At 36.6% G+C, this 23,645-nt stretch overlaps 1 protein-coding gene across 4 annotated transcripts in view; it reads right to left on the reverse strand.

Annotated features, from left to right (window-relative positions):
- Window positions 1-9,469: 9,469 nt before the first annotated feature.
- The window catches only part of KPNA5 (karyopherin subunit alpha 5), a 94,688-nt gene continuing 80,512 nt past the window's right edge, over window positions 9,470-23,645 (reverse strand). For all 4 annotated transcript variants that reach the window (XM_037843655.1, XM_037843653.1, XM_037843651.1 and 1 more), the window contains one exon: window positions 9,470-12,515. In XM_037843655.1, the coding sequence (XP_037699583.1) occupies window positions 12,328-12,515 (188 nt within the window). In that variant the 3' untranslated portion in view covers window positions 9,470-12,327. The remainder of the gene's footprint in view (window positions 12,516-23,645) is intronic.

Here is a 23,645-nt window from a genome sequence, read left to right on the forward strand (position 1 = left end):
AGAGTCATCACCCACAGCTGGGTGGGGTGCATTCCAAAGAAACACTCAAAGAATTACAATCTAATCAACACTGATAAGTCTGCCCACACAAGATTACATCAAAGATAATGGCATTTGTGGGGACATAATACATTCAAACTGGCACAGTAATATACTTGATACTGGTGTGGCTTCCATATTCTTGAGATAAAGTTTCATAGTAGGTATCCTGGATTTCACCAAGATGCTCTACTCTTATCTGAAATAGTGCCAATTCGATTCCTAAATGGGATCATACTCATCACTCTGACAATATTGTTAGGTGTGGCCTACAGCATCAGGCCTTTGCGAAGCAGCATGGCCTTCACCAGTGTCAATCACTCCTCTTCCCTCTCCAAAAATACTTCTATTCTGCTGGGCTTTAGATTTAGAAAGGAGCTGAGGGGAGGGGCTGTGCTGCCATGCTTTGATGGAGATCCAGTGGCTGATAGCAGCTCTTAGCTTCTGGTTACTGGGTCCTGGCCTGGAAAGGATTCCTATTGGTCCATCTCAGAGCTGTCAATTCACCTTGGACCACTCACTGTCCTTGCTTCCTCTACCAATCAGAAACCCTTCCAAAGAGAGTGTGCCAAAACCTTCAGGAGAAGCCTTTGTTCCCTGTGTATTGAATGGCAGTACTCGTTGGTGATGTCCTCTCCTCTCATACAGGAATAAATAGAACTTATACTAGGCAGTGAGTAGTATCAGGGTTAACCCATTCTGAAATTTACCTTGAGGTCCTTAACTCTTTGCCATGCTTTATAAGTGCTGGAACCTTCTAAACTTGGGTTCTGGAAGTCAGTGAATTTTAATGGTGATTTTATTTAGGGTGTGACTTTTTAAAGTAATGAAACATAAGAAAAGCAATTTTATTAAACTTTCCCATATGTATGTATATGTGCACTGACAGAAGAATCCCACAGTTCATCTGGTACTCACAGACTTGGGGATAGGTAGCTGTTCTTTGGCCATATGGTGCAAAAGGGACATTTTTGTCATCATTAAAGTAAACCTCATCATTCCATACTGCTCCAAGACCAGCAGGGTATCTCTGAATAAAAAGTGTTCTTAACAGTCAGTTCTGAAAGCAAGCAGTCCAAAAATGTTAATAATGTCATATCGTGTATCTATCACTGTTGGCTTATCTCAGACCTCTGGTTTCCCTAAATTTTTGCTTTCTATGAGGCCTCTGTGGTAGCTACAGCCACAGTGACAGAAGCAGGGTCAGGAAACTGAGCTGCATAGACATGTGGCTGTGACATGCAGGCATCTAAGAGGGGCTGCTCAATGTGGTGCCTGAAGTGTTCCAGAGTTGTAGGTTGGCCTTCCATTTGCTCTCTCTCTAAAAGTAAACAGTTGTCTACTTTCTCTTCATACTAAAATGGTCAGTAGCTGCTGAGTGCTCCTTCATCCAAGCTGAATGGATTAAAATGGAATAGAAAATGGATTGGCTCTCAGGAGAAAGCAGGTGGCTCTGAGTCCAGAGTACTCTACGCAGGCTGGTGGCCAGTCTCGGCCTGTTGTCAGCAGACCCTTTCCTCCCAGGTTGTCTGTTAAAGATTTAACTAGGTATCTTAAATAGAAATAATTTCAGGCATTTGAGAGTGAGTAGGAGAGGGAAATGAGTAGAAGAGTTTAAGTCAGGAGAATTTTTTTCATTCATTTGCTTAATTCATGTTTAATATTGGAGTACAATTTGTACCATTTCAGATCTGCACTTCAGAAAAAATATATAGTAACTTGAATTACTGTGTTTAAAGGAATTTGGGCATTCTATCATTAAATTACTTACCTAAAAAATAATAATAAAGAAATAAAGAAGAAAACCTACCAACAAAAAAAGTACAGGACCATGGCTTCACAAGTAAATTCTACCAATCATTCCAAAAAGAATTAATACCAATCCTGTTCAAACTCTTCCAAAAAATTGAAGAGGAAACACTACCTAACTCATTCTAAGCCAACATTACCCTAATACCAAAGCCAGATAAAGATACTACAAGAAAAGAAAATCACAGGCCAATCTCTCTAATGAATATAGATGCAAAAATCCTCAACAGAATACTTGCAAATCAAACCCAACAGCACACTGAAAGAATTATATACCATGATCAAGTGGGTTTTATTCCAGGCATGCAAGGATGGTTCAACACACACAAAAAATTATTTAATGTAATATACCACATTAACAAATTGAAGGGGGAAAAATGATCATCTCATTTGACACAGAAAAGGCACAACAAAATTCAGCATCCTTTCTTGATAAAAAGGCTTTGAAAGATAGAAATAGAAGGAAACTTCCTCAATACGATAAAGGGACTATAAGAAAAACCCACAGCTAACATCATATTCAATGGTGAAAGACTGAAAGTTTTCCCTCTAAGATCTGGAACAAGACAAGGATGCCCACTGACACCACTGATAGTCAACACTGTACTGGAAGTTCTAGCCAGAGCAATTAAGCAGGGAAAATAAATAAAAGGAACCCAAATTGGAAAGGAAAAGTAAAACTTTCCCTATTTGCAGACGACATCATTCTATATTTAGAAAGCTCCAAAATATTTACACCAAAGCTACTACTAGAGCTAATAAATGAGCTCAGAAAAGTGGAAGGATACAAGACCAACATGGAAAAATCAGTGGCATTTCTATACCCTAGTAATGAACAATCTTCAGGAGGAAATCAAAGAAAAAAATTCCATTTACAATAGCAACAACAACAAAAAATCAAATACCGAGGAATAAATTTAACCAAGGATGTAAAGGACCTGTACTCAGAAAACTACAAAACATTGCTAAAAGAAATCAAAGACCTAAATAAATGGAAGGACATTCCATGTTCATGGATTGGAAGCCTAATTTTTTTTTTTTTAATTATTAAGATGCCAGTTCTACACAAATTGATTTACAGCTTCAACACAATCCCAACAGCTGAAAAAAATACAAGGAACAATCCAGAATTCTAGACCCAATGAAAACATCTTTCATTAGTGAAGGTGAGGACTTCTAGTTGACCAAGATGGTAGCATAAAATGCTCCAGGATTCCATTCTCCCATAGAATCTTTGAACAACTACAAAACTGGAAGAGCCATATTCCTCAAAACGCCAGAAAACAGTAGCATTAAATGGTTAAGTGCCAAATCAAGAAAATCCAACTTTAAATTGGTAGAATCTTGTTGACACACCCCTTGCTGGCTTCTTCCCCTTCCCCTCCCTGGCACAGTGTGGAGCTAGCCTGTGCTCCCATTGTGGGACTGTGGACTTGTTCCGGAAGAAGGAAAGTAACTCCTATGTGCATACTGGGGTTCCTCTATGTCAGCCACTAGGGCAGTGAACCAGGACAGTTTTCTGGCTCACCCTTCCAGAATCTGTTCTGCAGTCAGAAGCAGCTTGCAGAGAGCTAAAGCATTGTAAGATACAGATAAAACAAAGCAGGCCAGAGCAAAGGATTGCTGCTTTTAAGATATAAAATAGAGCACCCAGGAGGTGGGGATAGAGAGGCTATATTTCATAGGGAGCAGAAGAGCATTCAGATTCTTGTAACAAGGGACAAGGACACAAGTTGTTGAATACAGCAAAGGCAGTGATAAGGGGGAAATTTACAGCTCTAAATGCTTACATTAAAAAAGAAGGTCTCAAATCAGAGACCTAACCTCACAACTGGAGGAACTAGAAGAGGAGCAAATTAAACTCAGAGTGAGCAGATGGAAAAAAGCGATGAAGATTAAAGTAGAGACAACAAAGTTGACAAAACTTTAAGCTAGAAAGACAAAGAATAAAAGAGAAAAGACACAAAAACCTAAATCCAAGAAATAGAAGGGGACCTTAAAAGATGGAAAAATATTCCATGTTCATGGATAGGAAGGCTAAATGTCATTAAGATGTCAATTCTACCCAAACTCATCTACAGATTCAATGCAATCCCAATCAAAATTACAACAACCTACTTTGCAGACTTGGAAAAGCTAGTAATCAAATTTATTTGAAAGGGAAGATGCCTCAAATTGCTAAAGACACTCTAAAAATGAAAAACGAAGTGGGAGGACTTTACACTCTCTGACTTTGAAGCTTATTATAAAGCCATACTTGTGAAAACAGCATGTTACTGGCACAAAGACAGACATATTGATCAATGGAATCGAATTGAGAATTCGGAGATAGACCCCCAGATCTCCGGCCAACTGATCTTTGATAAGATCCCCAAAGCCACTGAACTGGGACATATCAGTCTTTTCAACAAATGGGGCTGGAAGAGTTGGATATCCATATCCGAAAGAATGAAAGAGGACCCCTACCTCACACCCTACACAAAGTTTAACTCAAAGTGGATCAAAGAGCTCAATATAAAAGACAGTACCATAAAACTCCTAGAAAATAATGTAGGGAAACATCTTCAAGACCTTGTATCAGGCAGCCACTTCCTAGACTTTACACCCAAAGCACAAGCAACAAAAGTAAAAAACAGACAAATGGGAACTCCTCAAGCTTAGAAGTTTCTGTACCTCAAAGGGGAATTTATCAAAAAGGTGAAGAGGCAGCCAACTCAATGGGAAAAAATTTTTGGAACCATGTATCTGACAAAGACTGATATCTTGCATATATAAAATTCCTACAACTCGATGACAATAGTACAGACAGCCCAATTATAAAATGGGCAAAAGATATGACAAGATAGTTCTCTGAAGTTGAAATACAAATGGCCAAGAAACACATGAAAAAATGTTCAGCTTCAATAGCTATTAGAGAGATGCAAATTAAGACCACAATGAGATACCATCTGACACCAATTAGATTGGCTGCCATTAAACAAACAGGAAACTACAAATGCTGGAGAGGATGTGGAGAAATTGGAACTCTTATCCATTGTTAGTGGGACTGTATAATGGTTCAGCCACTCTGGAAGTCAGTCTAGCAGATCCTTAGAAAACTAGATACAGAGTTACCCTTCAATCCAGCGATTGCACTTCTCAGTGTATATCCAGAAGATCTGAAAGCAGTGACACAAACAGGTATCTGCTCACCAATGTTCACAGCAGCATTATTCACAATTGCCAAGAGACGGAAACAACCCAAATGTCCTTCAACATATGAATGGATAAATAAAATATGGTATATACACACGATGGGATACTATGCACCTGTAAGAAGGAACAATGTCATGAAACGTATGACAACATGGATGAACCTTGAGACATAATGCTGAGTGAAATAAGCCAGGCACAAAAAGAGAAATATTACATGCTACCACTAATGTGAACTTTGAAAAATGTAAAACAAATGGTTTATAAAGTAGAATGTAGGGGAACTAGTGATAGAGAGCAATTAAGGAAGGGGGAACGACAACTCAATAAGAACAGAGAAGCTATCGTGGGTAAATTTAACGTTTTGGGAATGCCCAGGAATGACTATGGTCTGTTAATTTCTGATGGGTATGGTAGGAACAAGTCCACAGAAATGTTGCTATATTAGGTTATTTTCTTGGAGTAGAGTAGGAGCATGTTGGAAGTCAAGTAGTTATCTTAGGTTAGTTGTCTTTTTCTTATTCCTGTTATGGTTTCTTTGAAATGTTTTTTTATTGTATGTTTTTATTTTTTATTTATTTATTTTTTGATATAGTTGATTTAAAAAAAAAGTTAATAAAAAAAAATGAAAAAAATATGCAGAGCCCCCTTGAGGAGCTGGTGGAGAATGCAGGGGTATTGGGCTTTCCCACCTCGATGGTTGCTGATGTGCTAACAGACATAGGGGAGTGGTGGTTTGATGGGTTGAGCCCTCTACCATAGGACTTGCCCTTGGGAAGACTGTTGCTACAAAGGAGAGGCTAGGCCTCCCTATAATTGTGCCTAAGAGCCTCCTCCCGAATGCCTCTTTGTTACTCAGATGTGGTCCTCTCTCTAGCTAAGCCAACTTGGCAGGTGAAATCACTGCCCTCCCCACTACGTGAGATTAGACCACCCAGAGGAGTGAATCTCCCTGGCAACATGGAATATGACTCCCAAGGAGGATTCTAGACCTGGCATCATGGAATGGAGAACATCTTCTTGATCAAAAGGGAGATGTGAAAGGAAATGAAATAAGCTTCAGGGGCAGAGAGATTCCAAAAGGAGCCGAGAGGTCACTCTGGTGGGCACTCTTACACACAATTTAGACAACCCTTTTTAGGTTCTTGTGAATTGGAGTAGCTAGCAGTAAATACCTGAAACTATCAAACTACAACCCAGAACCCATGAATCTTGAAGACAATTGTATAAAAATGTAGCTTATGAGGGGTGACAATGTGATTGGGAAAGCCATATGGACCACACTCCCCTTTGTCTAGTTTATGGATGGATGAGTAGAAAAACGGGGGAAGGAAAACAAACAAACAAAAAGGCACCCAGTGTTCTTTTTTACTTTAATTGCTCTTTTTCACTTAAATTTTTATTCTTGTTATTTTTGTGTGTGTGGTAATGAAGGTGTCAGGGATTGATTTTGGTGATGAATGCACAACTGGTGGTAGCTTTGTTTTGTATGACTACATGGCATGTGAATATATCTCAATAAAATGAATAAAAAACAAAAAACCTAAATCCAGAAATTAAAGGGTGGACAATACTACCAACACCACAGAAATAAAAAGATTGTAACTGTGTGGTGGTTTGGAGCTGTATGTACCCCAGAAAAACATGTCCTTAAACTTAATCCATTCCTGTGGATGCAAACTCATTGTAAGTAGGACCTCCTGATGAGGTTACTTCAGTTAAGATGTGACCCAGAATGGTTTTTAATTCTATTACTGGAGTCTTTTATAAATAGAATGAAACTCAGATAGAAAGCCACAGAGGGAGCAGCCAGAAGCTGAATATCAAAAGAAACGGGAGAGGCCAAGAGAGGCTGGCATGTGCACTGCCATGTGACAGAAAAGCCTAGGACCAAGGATCACTAGCAGCCAGCCCCAGAATGCCAGTCTTTGGGGAGAAAGCATTGCCTTGATTTGGGCTTTTTCCTACCTCAAAACCTTGAGCCATTAAATTCCCATTGTTTAAGCCACCTCTTTGCATAGATTTTGCTTGAGCAGCCAAGGAAACTAAGACAGGATAATATGTACAACTGTAAGCCAACAAATTAGATAACCTAGATGAAACAGGCAAATTACTAGAAACACAAAACTATCTACGATGACTCAAGAAAAAATAAAAGATCTCAACAGCTCAAAAATAAGTAAAGAAATTAAATCAGTAATTAAAAACCTCCCAAGAAAGAAAAGTCCAGGATGGCTTCACAGGTGAGTTCTACCAAACATTCCAAGAATTAATCCCAAACCCTAAACTCCTCTAAAAAATTCAAGAGAAGGGAACACTGCCTAACTCATTCTATGAGGCCAACATCTCCCTAATAACAAAGCCTGATAAAGATACCACAAGAAAAGAAAATTGCAGACCAATAATCCTTATGAATATAGCTTCAAAATTCCTCAAAAAAAAAAAAAAAAAAAAAACTAGCAAACCAAATTTAACAGCATATTGAAAGATTTACCCTAGGTATGCATGGATGGTTCAAAATAAGAAAATCAATGTTATACAGCACATTAATGGAACAAAGGGAAAAAAACACGACATAATTATCTCAATTGATACAGAAAAGCCATTTAAAAAAAAAAAAAAAAACTCAGCAAACTAGGAACAGAAGGAAACTTCCTCTACATGATAAAGAGTATATATGAGAAACCCACAGCTAACATCATACTTAATGATGAAAGACTGAAAGCTTACCCCCTAAGATCAGGAACAAAACAAGGATGCCCACTGTCATCACTGTTATTTCAACACTGTTCTAGGCAGGGCAATTAGGCAAGAAAAAGCAATGAAAGACATCCAAATTGGAAAGGGAGAAACAGTTTCCCAATGTGCAGATGATATGATCCTCTATTTAGAAAAACATGGACAATCCATAACAAAGCTACAAAAACTAATAAAACAAATTCAGCAAAGTGGCGGGGTACAAGATCAACATCCAAAAATGAACATTTGTGCAACTACTAAGCATTTAGTAGTTACTGGTGGGGTTACCTCTGATCAACATTTATTTCTAGCAATGCTGTACAGCAGTGTCTGCCAGTTCAATTATTTGAAAATTGTATTTCATTTTTTAACAGAATGGAAAATTGAAATGCAAACGTGCTCTTTATAGTGATCAGAAGTATACATCTGTTATAATTACTAAGACAAATATTAGAATGCCAAAAGAAGGGAATGTTGTGTTCACAGAATGTAGCTAATCAATTATTGAAATATGAAAAGAGAATTAAAAAACATATAAAATTGAGTAAACATGTCATCTAAAATGTGTCGAAATGGTGTATTTAGAGATTTCTGGGGTAGGAACCCCACTGCAAATTTTTAAGTCTATTGTTTGACTTACACATTGCTCATACATGTTTTCAGGAATTCACTTGCCACTAAAATTGCAGACTGTCTGTGCTCAGAGCCAGGTATCCTAACCATAACTGATCTGATTACTTCCACTACTCTGTAATTAACATAGCTTAAAATTCTTCAAGTACTGAAGGAAATGAAGCCTGTAAAAGCACACAGCACCACATTGGGCAAACCAAACACAACACACCACACACTAGGCTAGAGGGGCCTAGCCTTGGCTACTGATGAGCTGTGTAACCTTGTATTCTCAAGTACATTGAAAGTTAAATCTGACATTCCCTCTGACTTCTATTTAATAGGTTTAAAAACTCTCCTCTTTAAATAAATGCACTGTAGTGCATTAAAATACTAGAAAAGGGGAAAATCATCTCAATTAAAACAAGTAAAAGTCCACAAACTGTCAAGGCTTGAGATTCAAAGATAAATTAGACAAGTTCTCCATTCTGGCAGAGTATATAAGTCCACTGCACTACTACTATATCAGATATGCTACAAACAAAAATCTCATCAGTTTTAGAAAGTAGTTGGAATTTTAGTCAATAAGGGTATCTGTTTTTGCAACCTGTTAGGAGTACATGGTCATAGTGAGAACAAATGAAACAGACACATTTATATCAATGCAATTGTAAAATATTTTACTACTGTTAATAGTGTTTTAACATTTCATAATATGGTATACTACTCAAATGTTGGTTTATATAGTTAGGCAAGAATACCCTCCCCTCATCCCACTCCCAATCAGAAGTTAGAGACGCAATGTATTCTAAGAGCCCTGTCATATTGGCTCGTAAAATGTCACATTACATAAAACAGTAATGCCATGAACTAAAATGAGTAAAGATTAATAACAATTAGTTTGATTTCACAGTTTCACAATTAAGCAGCCAGTAGATTGCTGAATTTAGGACAACAACAAGAGTTCACCAAGACTTTGAAATATAGTTTCTTTTTCCATAATGCTGCTTTTTAAGAGAGGAAAAAATATGAAGGCAAAGGCAATGATTCTTTTAGTTCTTTATACAATAAATCAACCTTTAACCGTAAATTGAATTTACAGTTACCAAATGATACGTTATTTCTGGGCCAGCATTACTTTTTTTTTTTTTATTCTTTCTTGCTCTGGTGCTACCAGTAAGCAAAAAAATGGCACTAAAAATTAAGCTCTAGGAACAACCTTTCAAAATAAAATTTATCGTAAAAAAAGAAAAACAGATCTCTGAGTCAAGTACTTACTAAATATAAAACAAGTATAATTGCATAGATCAAAGTTCAGATTCAGACAAATTAAAACACTGAATTTAATTAAATAAATGTAAAAGACTCTTTCAAGTATTTTCCTGATATTGTGTGTGTGTTTTATTTTATTTATTTTATTTATTTTATTTTATTTGCATTATTGTTGCATACATGCCCCTTTACTTTTCTTTTTTTTTTTTTCTTGGCACAGTTCCTCTCAGATTTAAACAATAAAACATTAGAAAAGAAGTTTTAAAAATGTTTTTACAAGAGTCAGTGAAGATTAATAAAAATACATCTGGGGTATTTTAAGTGGTATAGTTGAAAAGAGTAGTCATATTTAAAAAAAATTTTAAGAACAAAGTATTTGCTAATTTTTGTCCAATAAGCTCATCACCTGGTCAAGGGCTGGTCCCATCTACTAGATAGTGCCTGTGCATTCAAATCTAATCAAATTAACCCAATTAACAAATTAAAAAATTAAATATGATTTTGTATTTAAATGTTTAAGTATAGTCATATTCTATACTCAGAGATATAATGTTTTTTTACCAGCAAAAATTTAAAAATCCTCCCCTCAAAGGTCATTCCATGTGTGCATGCATGTGCATGAACATATAAATATTCTTCCTTCGATTAAACCTATTTTGTTTGAAAGATCTGACTTAGAGGTTTATTATACTGACTACAGGGTCCTCAAAATAAAAGCAGGCACAGCTGGTTAGTTTATGAATTATGCTGCATTATGAAAGTTAAGTTGATTATAAAGAGTAGAACACCCTGTTACCTGATACTTAGAACCATCTGCACCACAGAAAACGTGTTTGTCTGATAAATTCGTTATCAATTTGTAATCTTTAATTACCCTGTTCTTTTGAATATACATAATGCAAAAGAGAAACTTTTAATGCTAAACTTCATACTTCCACTACAATATAAAGGGCACAAATACAATCCTCTACTTAATATATAAAAAAAGGCTTGGCAGATGCAGTCAGCATATGGACACGATTTAAACCTGTATTTTATAGCTCTAGGTTTTACGTGTCTTGCCAAAAGCTTCGTTCCATGATATATAATTTACAAAGTGTTAAACTATTTAAAAGTACTCCTACATACATTTTCCTCTTGTAACATGCCTCTGATATCCAGCAGAAACATTATAAATGCTTTCATAAACAAAATCTTTCTTTATAGAATAGACTGAATCATATCAAAACTGCTTTAGTTCCCATCTTAAAACAGTTGCAAACTACATTTTCAAATAAGTATTCTAGGTATATAACTGGAAATATATATAGCCTACATATAATAACTATAAATTAAAAGACTGAGTTCAACAGTACCATATTTGCTTAGAAAATTCTACCAAACATAGTACTGTGAGGATAACACCCAGACACACGCATACATATGTATTTATAAATAAATATAATTTTTTTCTGTTGAAACATGATTTTTTTAAGTTTCATTGTTTGAAGAGATTTTTGCTGTTAATACATGAAACACACATTATATTGATCAATCTGCTACAAATCTAATCCGTAACACTAATTCATAATGAGTAGAAATATGACCTTCTGAGTATTACAGAAAAAAAATTCTCATATAGATTTCAACCATATTAAAGAATGCTTAGCAATTTCCTTAACATCATTTAGTGCCCCAACATTAAATGCATTTAATAAAATTGAACACATAAGGTGATTTCTTCAGAATAACTTTGACATTCAAGTACCAACTTTCATTATTACACTGAAAAGTGAAACTTTTCAATTACTGTTGAAAAATCAGAGAAAGAATTACAGTATTATATTTGCTATGCAGCACTACTTTAGATTCGTGATGACATCTCTGTCATGATGCTCTTTAAAATAAAGAGTAAAAAAATAATAAAAGCTATTTCAAAAAACGGTAGCATATTTGGTCAAAATACAAAATATACTAATGTAATAGCATTTGTATGCATGCCAAAAACACAAATATTTAAATGTTTTATAATGATTTTTAATGTGTTCAACATGAAGAACAGCTTCTCTCTTCACAATCACATTTTAATAGATATTTGACTATCAGCACAATATTTCTTCTATGTTTAATAATAAATTTCACAGGTTTTTTGTTGTTTGCAAAGTATAATGTACAGCACAGTGATTCATAATTTAAGGAAATAAATATTTTCATATTCTAATTTAGATTTATACTATTTCATACTTCTGAAGGTTTTTTTTGTTTTTGTTTTTTGCTTCAAGCTAGAGGTAGATTTTGTAGAGAATGGGCATGTCAGACTTACTGTCAAAATGCAATTATCAGTAGCTGTACTGCTAATGTGCAGTTTCCAAGAATGCTCAAAAAATTTCAGAACCATTACATAATACTTTAACAAAGTTCTTTTCAAGCTTGAGCTATTAAATAATTATAATGTACTTAATTACTCACAAATCATATACAAACATACAAAATACAAAAGAAATACACACACACAAAATTATAGTGGAAGATTGCATCTGAATGGAAACTTTTGTTTTGCTTTTTAAAAGTGAGTCAAATGATTTCTTTACTTCTATCTAAAAACACATTGAACATTCCCACTGACATTGGCAACAAAGAGGAGATATCTGAAGCTACCATTTTCAACCATTTTTCCCCACCAAGTTACAGCTGAAACCCTTCCATTGGTGCTTCCTGCTGCTGAAATACAAACTGTTGTTGGTTTTCATCCACCTGAGGGGCAATGCTGGGGTCATCTTCTTCCACACCAAAGTAATGTTCAATCAGATCAAAAGCCTTTTGGTAAATTTCCTGATTTTCATGGCTTTGCAGAAATTCAATTTTATCCAGACCTATTATAGAAAGCATATATTTAAGAACAAAATTGTTACTCGTTTCAGCATATACTTAAATCAAAATAATGAACCAATGGCAAATACTCACTCCACTAGAAATGGGACTGCTATTTTTATCTAATTTTTGCATATAATGATACAGCCAACACTTATACCTCATAATTTAAAAATGACAGTATGGGACAGTGTGGTATTAGTGGAAGGAGCACAGGCCTGTGAGTTAGTAAAGAAATGTTCATAAATCATGATTAATATCTTGTATTTATGTAATGTCTCACCAATGACATGATATAATTTGAAATAAAGGCAAGAAGATATCTTAGGCTTGGTTTAAGAACTGTAAATAAAAACTTGAATCAACTATATGACATAAGGGGACTTAAGGAAACAAAAAAAAAAGGTTTAACAGAAAAATACAAGAAAATAATCAACTTAGATTCATGCTTTATTCTACAATAAATTCCATATAATGTTTGAAAAATACAATGTGATAAACAGAGCCAATAATAAAAATCAATTTTCATCAAATCTCTGTGGGAGTAATGACTTCGTAAACTTTAAAGGACTAGAAAACTATACTATTTATTAAGTATAGATGAACATGATTTGTTTTATTAAAATAAAAAGGTAAAAAGCCAAGGAGAAAAATTATATCAAAATAAATAACATTAGTGCTCGCTTCAGCAGCACATACACTAAAGAGATTACCATGGCCCCTGCACAAAGCAAATTTGTGAAGTGTTCCATATTTTTTGGATGATGGCAGTTACTTGTACAAATATAAGAAAGTTCTTACATGAACTAGAACAAATGTATGTCACTATTAATAGGTGTAAATAATAGGGTACTATATGGGAAAAAATACAATTAATGCAAACTAAGGACTACAGTTAACAGTAATGTTGTAATATTCTTTCAGTAACTGAAATAAAGGCACTATACCAAAGTTAAATGTCAGTAATGGAGGATATAAGAGGCAGGGATTTATTTGCTTTTTTGGCGAGGGGTGGGGAATGGAAACATTCTTATACAGATTGTGGCGGTGAATGCAAAACTGTAATTATACCAGCAGCCATTGATTGTATACTTAGGATGGATTGTATGGAATGTGAATAAAACTGCTTAAAACAAACAAAAAAAGATATCAGTAGTACCTAAAGTGATTTACAGATCAATGCAATCGTGATGAAAATTCCAGCAGCCATTTTAGCAGAAATGGAAAAGCCGATCCTCAAATTCATATGGAATAGGCATTTCTCCAAAGAAGATATACAAACGGCCAGGAGGCACATGAAAAGAGCTCAATATCATTAACAATTAGGGAAATGTAATTCAAAACCATAATGAGATACCACTTCAGACCCACAAGGATGGCTTTATTAAAAAAAAAACAGAAAAAAAAAACAAAATAAGTGCGGGCAAGGATGCACAGAAACAGGAACCCTTATGCATTGATGGTAGGAATGCAAAATGGTGCAGCTACTGTGGAAAACAGTTTCATGGTTCCTTAGAAATGTAAATATAGAATTACCATATGACCTGGCTATTCCACTTTCAGGGAATAATCAAAATAACTGGAAACAGATGCTTGAACAGATATTTGTTCACCAATGTTCATAGCATCATCATTTATTCACAATTGCCAAAAGGCAGAAGCAACCCAAGTGTCCCTGAACAGATGAATGAACAAACAAAATGTGGTAGAGGCATACAATGGAATATTATTCAGCATTAAAAAGGAATGAAGGGGTGGGGCAAGATGGCAGACTGGTGAGCTGTATGTTTTAGTTACTCCTCCAGGAAAGTAGGTAAAAAGCCAGGAACTGCGTGGACTGGACACCACAGAGCAATCTGTCTTTGGGCATACTTCATACAACACTCATGAAAACGTGGAACTGCTGAGATCAGCGAAATCTGTAAGTTTTTGCGGCCAGGGGACCCGCGCCCCTCCCTGCCAGGCTCAGTCCCGGGGGAGGAGGGGCTGTCAGCACCAGGAAGGAGAAGGGAGAATTGCAGTGGCTGCTCTTATCGGAAACTCATTCTACTGATTCAAACTCCAACCATAGATAGACTGAGGCCAGACACCAGAGACTCTGAGAGCAGCCAGCCCAGCAGAGAGGAGACAGGCATAGAAAAAAAACAACACGAAAAACTCCAAAATAAAAGCAGAGGATTTTTGGAGTTCTGGTGAACACAGAAAGGGGAAGGGCGGAGATCAGGCCTTGAGGCGCATATGCAAATCCCGAAGCAAGGCTGATCTCTCTGCCCTGTACACCTTTCCTTAATGGCCCTGGTTGCTTTGTCTATTAGCATTTCAATAACCCATTAGATCTCTGAGGAGGGCCGTTTTTTTTTTTTTTTTTTTTTTTTTTTTTAAATCCTTTTTGCTTTTTCTAAAACAATTACTCTAAGAAGCTCAATACAGAAAGCTTCAAAGAATTGAAATTTGGGCACATCAAGTCAAGAGCAGAACTAAGAGAGCTCTGAGACAAAAGGCAATAATCCAGTGGCTGAGAAAATTCACTAAACAACACAACTTCCCAAGAAAAGGGGGGTGTCCGCTCACAGCCACCATCCTGGTGGACAGGAAACACTCCTGCCCATCGCCAGCCCCATAGCCCAGAGCTGCCCCAGACAACCCAGTGTGACGGAAGTGCCTCAAATAACAGGCACACACCACAAAACTGGGCGTGGACATTAGCCTTCCCTGCAACCTCAACTGAATGTCCCAGAGCTGGGAAGGGGGAGCAGTGTGAATTAACAGAGCCCCATTCAGCCATCATTTGAGCAGACTGGGAGCCTCCCAACACAGCCCAGCAGCCCAGAACTGCCCTGGGGGGACGGCACTCACCTGTGACATAGCACAGTCATCCCTCAACAGAGGACCCGGGGTGCACAGCCTGGAAGAGGGGCCCACTTGCAAGTCTCAGGAGCCATACGCCAATACCAAAGACTTGTGGGTCAGTGGCAGAGACAAACTGTGGCAGGACTGAACTGAAGGATTAGACTATTGCAGTAGCTTTAAAACTCTAGGATCATCAGGGAGATTTGATTGTTAGGGCCACCCCCCCCTCCCTGACTGCCCAGAAACACGCCCCACATACAGGGCAGGCAACACCAACTACACACGCAAGCTTGGGACACCAATTGGGCCCCACAAGACTCACTCCCCCACTCACCAAAAAGGCTAAGCAGGGGAGATCTGGCTTGTGGAGAACAGGTGGCTCGTGGACGCCACCTGCTGGTTAGTTAGAGAAAGTGTACTCCACGAAGCTGTAGATCTGATAAATTAGAGATAAGGACTTCAACTGGTCTACAAACCCTAAAAGAACCCTATCAAGGTCAGCAAATGCCACGAGGCCAAAAACAACAGAAAATTATAAAGCATATGAAAAAACCAGACGATATGGATAACCCAAGCCCAAGCACCCAAATCAAAAGACCAGAAGAGACACACCTAGAGCAGCTACTCAAAGAACTAAAGATGAACAATGAGACCCTAGTACGGGATATGAAGGAAATCAAGAAGACCCTAGAAGAGCATAAAGAAGACATTGCAAGACTAAATAAAAAAATGGATGATCTTATGGAAATTAAAGAAACTGTTGACCAAATTAAAAAGATTCTGGACACTCATAGTACAAGACTAGAGGAAGTTGAACAACGAATCAGTGACCTGGAAGATGACAGAATGGAAAATGAAAGCATAAAAGAAAGAATGGGGAAAAAAAATTGAAAAACTCGAAATGGACCTCAGGGATATGATAGATAATATGAAACGTCCAAATATAAGACTCATTGGTGTCCCAGAAGGGGAAGAAAAGGGTAAAGGTCTAGGAAGAGTATTCAAAGAAATTGTTGGGGAAAACTTCCCAAATCTTCTAAACAACATAAATACACAAATCATAAATGCTCAGCGAACTCCAAATAGAATAAATCCAAAAAACCCACTCCGAGACATATACTGATCACACTGTCAAACATAGAAGAGAAGGAGCAAGTTCTGAAAGCAGCAAGAGAAAAGCAATTCACCACATACAAAGGAAACAGCATAAGACTAAGTAGTGACTACTCAGCAGCCACCATGGAGGCGAGAAGGCAGTGGCACGATATATTTAAAATTCTGAGTGAGAGGAATTTCCAGCCAAGAATACTTTATCCAGCAAAGCTCTCCTTCAAATTTGAGGGAGAGCTTAAATTTTTCACAGACAAAGAAATGCTGAGAGAATTTGCTAACAAGAGACCTGCCCTACTGGAGATACTAAAGGGAGCCCTACAGACAGAGAAACAAAGACAGGACAGAGAGACTTGGAGAAAGGTTCTGTACTAAAGAGATTCGGTATGGGTACAATAAAGGATATTAATAGAGAGAGGGAAAAATATGGCAAACATAATCCAAAGGATAAGATGGCCGATTCAAGAAATGCCTTCACGGTTTTAACGTTGAATGTAAATGGATTAAACTCCCCAATTAAAAGATATAGATTCGCAGAATGGATCAAAAAAATGAACCATCAATATGTTGCATACAAGAGACTCATCTTAGACACAGGGACACAAAGAAACTGAAAGTGAAAGGATGGAAAAAAATATTTCATGCAAGCTACAGCCAAAAGAAAGCAGGTGTAGCAATATTAATCTCAGATAAAATAGACTTCAAATGCAGGGATGTTTTGAGAGACAAAGAAGGCCACTACATACTAATAAAAGGGGCAATTCAGCAAGAAGAAATAACAATCGTAAATGTCTATGCACCCAATCAAGGTGCCACAAAATACATAAGAGAAACATTGGCAAAACTAAAGGAAGCAATTGATGTTTCCACAATAATTGTGGGAGACTTCAACACATCACTCTCTCCTATAGATAGATCAACCAGACAGAAGACCAATAAGGAAATTGAAAACCTAAACAATCTGATAAATGAATTAGATTTAACAGACATCTACAGGACATTACATCCCAAATCACCAGGATACACATACTTTTCTAGTGCTCACGGAACTTTCTCCAGAATAGATCATATGCTGGGACATAAAACAAGCCTCAATAAATTTAAAAAGATTGAAATTATTCAAAGCACATTCTCTGACCACAATGGAATACAATTAGAAGTCAATAACCATCAGAGACTTAGAAAATTCACAAATACCTGGAGGTTAAACAACACACTCCTAAACAATCAGTGGGTTAAAGAAGAAATAGCAAGAGAAATTGCTAAATATATAGAGACGAATGAAAATGAGAACACAACATACCAAAACTTATGGGATGCAGCAAAAGCAGTGCTAAGGGGGAAATTTATAGCACTAAATGCATATATTAAAAAGGAAGAAAGAGCCAAAATCAAAGAACTAATGGATCAACTGAAGAAGCTAGAAAATGAACAGCAAACCAATCCTAAACCAAGTACAAGAAAAGAAATAACAAGGATTAAAGCAGAAATAAATGACATAGAGAACAAAAAAACAATAGAAAGGATAAATATCACCAAAAGTTGGTTCTTTGAGAAGATCAACAAGATTGACAAGCCCCTAGCTAGACTGACAAAATCAAAAAGAGAGAAGACCCATATAAACAAAATAATGAATGAAAAAGGTGACATAACTGCAGATCCTGAAGAAATTAAAAAAATTATAAGAGGATATTATGAACAACTGTATGGCAACAAACTGGATAATGTAGAAGAAATGGACAATTTCCTGGAAACATATGAACAACCTAGACTGACCAGTGAAGAAATAGAAGACCTCAACCAACCCATCACAAGCAAAGAGATCCAATCAGTCATCAAAAATCTTCCCACAAATAAATGCCCAGGGCCAGATGGCTTCACAGGGGAATTCTACCAAACTTTCCAGAAAGAACTGACACCAATCTTACTCAAACTCTTTCAAAACATTGAAAAAAATGGAACACTACCTAACTCATTTTATGAAGCTAACATCAATCTAATACCAAAACCAGGCAAAGATGCTACAAAAAAGGAAAACTACCGGCCAATCTCCCTAATGAATATAGATGCAAAATCCTCAACAAAATACTTGCAAATCGAATCCAAAGACACATTAAAAAAATCATACACCATGACCAAGTGGGGTTCATTCCAGGCATGCAAGGATGGTTCAACATAAGAAAAACAATCAATGTATTACAACACATTAAAAACTCGAAAGGGAAAAATCAATTGATCATCTCAATAGATGCTGAAAAAGCATTTGACAAAATCCAACATCCGTTTTTGATAAAAACACTTCAAAAGGTAGGAATTGAAGGAAACTTCCTCAACAAGATAAAGAGCATATATGAAAAACCCACAGCCAGCATAGTACTCAATGGTGAGAGACTGAAAGCCTTCCCTCTAAGATCAGGAACAAGACAAGGATGCCCGCTGTCACCACTGTTATTCAACATTGTGCTGGAAGTGCTAGCCAGGGCAATCCGGCAAGACAAAGAAATAAAAGGCATCCAAATTGGAAAAGAAGAAGTAAAACTGTCATTGTTTGCAGATGATATGATCCTATATCTAGAAAACCCTGAGAAATCAACGATACACCTACTAGAGCTAATAAACAAATTTAGCAAAGTAGCGGGATACAAGATTAATGCACATAAGTCAGTAATGTTTCTATATGCTAGAAATGAACAAACTGAAGAGACACTCAAGAAAAAGATACCATTTTCAATAGCAACTAAAAAAATCAAGTACCTAGGAATAAACTTAACCAAAGATGTAAAAGACCTATACAAAGAAAACTACATAACTCTACTAAAAGAAATAGAAGGGGACCTTAAAAGATGGAAAAATATTCCATGTTCATGGATAGGAAGGCTAAATGTCATTAAGATGTCAATTCTACCCAAACTCATCTACAGATTCAATGCAATCCCAATCAAAATTCCAACAACCTACTTTGCAGACTTGGAAAAGCTAGTTATCAAATTTATTTGGAAAGGGAAGATGCCTTGAATTGCTAAAGACACTCTAAAAAAGAAAAACGAAGTGGGAGGACTTACACTCCCTGACTTTGAAGCTTATTATAAAGCCACAGTTGCCAAAACAGCATGGTACTGGCACAAAGATAGACATATAGATCAATGGAATCGAATTGAGAATTCAGAGATAGACCCTCAGATCTATGGCCGACTGATCTTTGATAAGGCCCCCAAAGTCACCGAACTGAGCCATAATGGTCTTTTCAACAAATGGGGCTGGGAGAGTTGGATATCCATATCCAAAAGAATGAAAGAGGACCCCTACCTCACCCCCTACACAAAAATTAACTCAAAATGGACCAAAGATCTCAATATAAAAGAAAGTACCATAAAACTCCTAGAAGATAATGTAGGAAAACATCTTCAAGACCTTGTATTAGGCGGCCACTTCCTAGACTTTACACCCAAAGCACAAGCAACAAAAGAGAAAATAGATAAATGGGAACTCCTCAAGCTTAGAAGTTTCTGCACCTCAAAGGAATTTCTCAAAAAGGTAAAGAGGCAGCCAACTCAATGGGAAAAAATTTTTGGAAACCATGTATCTGACAAAAGACTGATATCTTGCATATACAAAGAAATCCTACAACTCAATGACAATAGTACAGACAGCCCAATTATAAAATGGGCAAAAGATATGAAAAGACAGTTCTCTGAAGAGGAAATACAAATGGCCAAGAAACACATGAAAAAATGTTCAGCTTCACTAGCTATTAGAGAGATGCAAATTAAGACCACAATGAGATACCATCTAACACCGGTTAGAATGGCTGCCATTAAACAAACAGGAAACTACAAATGCTGGCGGGGATGTGGAGAAATTGGAACTCTTATTCATTGTTGGTGGGACTGTATAATGGTTCAGCCACTCTGGAAGTCAGTCTGGCAGTTCCTTAGAAAACTAGAGATAGAGCTACCATTCGATCCAGCGATTGCACTTCTCGGGATATACCCGGAAGATCGGAAAGCAGTGACACGAACAGATATCTGCACGCCAATGTTCATAGCAGCATTATTCACAATTGCCAAGAGATGGAAACAACCCAAATGTCCTTCAACAGATGAGTGGATAAATAAAATGTGGTATATACACACGATGGAATACTACGCGGCAGTAAGAAGGAACGATCTGGTGAAACATATGACAATATGGATGAACCTTGAAGACATAATGCTGAGCGAAATAAGCCAGGCACAAAAAGAGAAATACTATATGCTACCACTAATGTGAACTTTGAAAAATGTAAAACAAATGGTTTATAATGTAGAATGTAGGGGAACTAGCAGTAGAGAGCAATTAAGGAAGGGGGAACAATAATCCAAGAAGAACAGATAAGCTATTTAACGTTCTGGGGATGCCCAGAAATGACTATGGTCTGTTAATTTCTGATGGATGTAGTAGGAACAAGTTCACTGAAATGTTGCTATATTATGTAACTTTCTTGGGGTAAAGTAGGAACATGTTGGAAGTTAAGCAGTTATCTTAGGTTAGTTGTCTTTTTCTTACTCCCTTGCTATGGTCTCTTTGAAATGTTCTTTTATTGTATGTTTGTTTTCTTTTTAACTTTTTTTTTCATACAGTTGATTTGAAAAAAGAAGGGAAAGTTAAAAAAAAAAAAAAAAAGAAAGAAAGAAAAAAGACAAACAAGGAAAAAAAAAAAAAAAAGATGTAGTGCCCCCTTGAGGAGCCTGTGGAGAATGCAGGGGTATTCGCCTACCCCACCTCCATGGTTGCTAACATGACCACAGACATAGGGGACTGGTGGTTTGATGGGTTGAGCCCTCTACCATAAGTTTTACCCTTGGGAAGACGGTTGCTGCAAAGGAGAGGCTAGGCCTCCCTGTATTTGTGCCTAAGAGTCTCCTCCTGAATGCCTCTTTGTTGCTCAGATGTGGCCCTCTCTCTCTGGCTAAGCCAACTTGAAAGGTGAAATCACTGCCCTCCCCCCTACGTGGGATCAGACACCCAGGGAAGTGAATCTCCCTGGCAACGTGGAATATGACTCCCGGGGAGGAATGTAGACCCGGCATCGTGGGATGGAGAACATCTTCTTGACCAAAAGGGGGATGTGAAAGGAAATGAAATAAGCTTCAGTGGCAGAGAGATTCCAAAACGAGCCGAGAGATCACTCTGGTGGGCACTCTTACGCACACTTTAGACAACCCTTTTTAGGTTCTAAAGAATTGGGGGTAGCTGGTGGTGGATACCTGAAACTATTAAACTACAACCCAGAACCCATGAATCTCGAAGACAGTTGTATAAAAATGTAGCTTATGAGGGGTGACAGTGGGATTGGGAATGCCATAAGGACCAAACTCCACTTTGTCTAGTTTATGGATCGATGTGTAGAAAAGTAGGGGAAGCAAACAAACAGACAAAGGTACCTAGTGTTCTTTTTTACTTCAATTGCTCTTTTTCACTCTAATTATTATTCTTGTTATTTTTGTGTGTGTGCTAATGAAGGTGTCAGGGATTGATTTAGGTGATGAATGTACAACTATGTAATGGTACTGTAAACAATCGAAAGTACAATTTGTTTTGTATGACTGTGTGGTATGTGAATATATCTCAATAAAATGATGATTAAAAAAAAAAAAAAAAAAAAAAATGAAGTCATGATACATACTACGACAGGGATGAACCCTGAAGATATCATGTTGAGTGAAATAAGCTAGATACAAAAAGACAAATATTATATAATCTCACTTATCTGAAATACCAAGAAGAAGAAAATTCATGGAGACAGAAAGTAGATTAGAGGTTACCAGGGAAGGGACTAGGGGGAGAGATGGTGGTGATTGAGGAGTTACTGCTTAACGGATACAGAGATTCTACTTGGGATGATGAAAAATTTTGGTAATGGATGGTGCTGTTGGGTAGCACAATACTGTGAATGTAATTAATGTCATTGAATTGTACATATGCAAGTGGTTAAAACGGAAAATTCTGTGTTCCATATATGTTACGAAAAAGAATTTTTAAAAAAAAGAATAAATAAATAAATACAAAATTAAAAGAAATCTTTATTAAAAAGACTCAAATAGGTAACTGAACAAAGAACAATAAATATGCAATTCTGATGAGGAAATATACTAACACTTGGAAAATATACAACACTCTCAGTATGGTCTAAACCCAGAAATGTGCCTAAAAGCAACTCTGAGATACCATTTTGCATCTGCTAAATTAGTAAAATAAAAAAAAACCAGTATGAAGGCATGGAGTAAATTCATACACTGCCAGTGACATAGTCAAATAACATAAGCCTTTGGAAAGCAAAATGAGAAGACATATCAAAAGCTTAAAAAGAAGTTTGAATCCAAGACTCAATAATCCTATTACATTTCTGGCTAAAACTGCAGTATATTCACTCAATATAGCATTATGTGGCTGTTACAAATCATTAAAATTATGTAGAAATGTAAAATTTCTCCAAAATGTTAATAAGAAAAATAGAACACAAAACAATATACACACTGCAATTAAATCAATGTAAAATATTTGTGCATAAGGACAATGTAAAAAAAAGGTAAATAATGAAAATAGTAAAAAGAAAGGTGATGCATGTCCAGGCAAGGAGCATGAGCTCTGGGGTATATGGCTGCAGAAAATGGACTGACTGATTTTAGGTGCAAATGCTAGTGGGCATTTAGTATATCTTTTTATTAGGATAATTACTGTTCTTGTTAGTGCCCTATTTTTGCTGTGCTGTTCTGTAGAATGTTAGGCTTAACAGAAACAATGTTAAAGCTGTACTTCATGAATCAAGGTTCAAATTTGTAGGTAACAGCTGCATGAGCAGCAATTTTCTTACATCTCTAAATTAGAATACAAAAATAGAGCCAGATAGACTTGATACATTTATGTGGGACAAATCTGTGGGAAGTTTTGTATTATATATCAGTTACTGCATGTGCACGTTTGCTTATCCTGCAAGAATTGTCTGTCTGGTACATTGAAAGGGGTTGTTTCACCTACCTTAGGATTGACTTCATGCCTTTAATTTTTATGACTGCTGTATCTTTGTACAATAATAATATCATAATATTATGAGATAATATAATAAAGTAAGATCATGTGCATTAAAAAAAAAAAAAAAAAAAAAAAAGAAAGATGAATAATGAAAAAAATAG

The sequence above is a fragment of the Choloepus didactylus genome, chromosome 7 (genome assembly GCF_015220235.1).
Source record: "Choloepus didactylus isolate mChoDid1 chromosome 7, mChoDid1.pri, whole genome shotgun sequence".
NCBI classification, from domain to species: domain Eukaryota; kingdom Metazoa; phylum Chordata; class Mammalia; order Pilosa; family Megalonychidae; genus Choloepus; species Choloepus didactylus.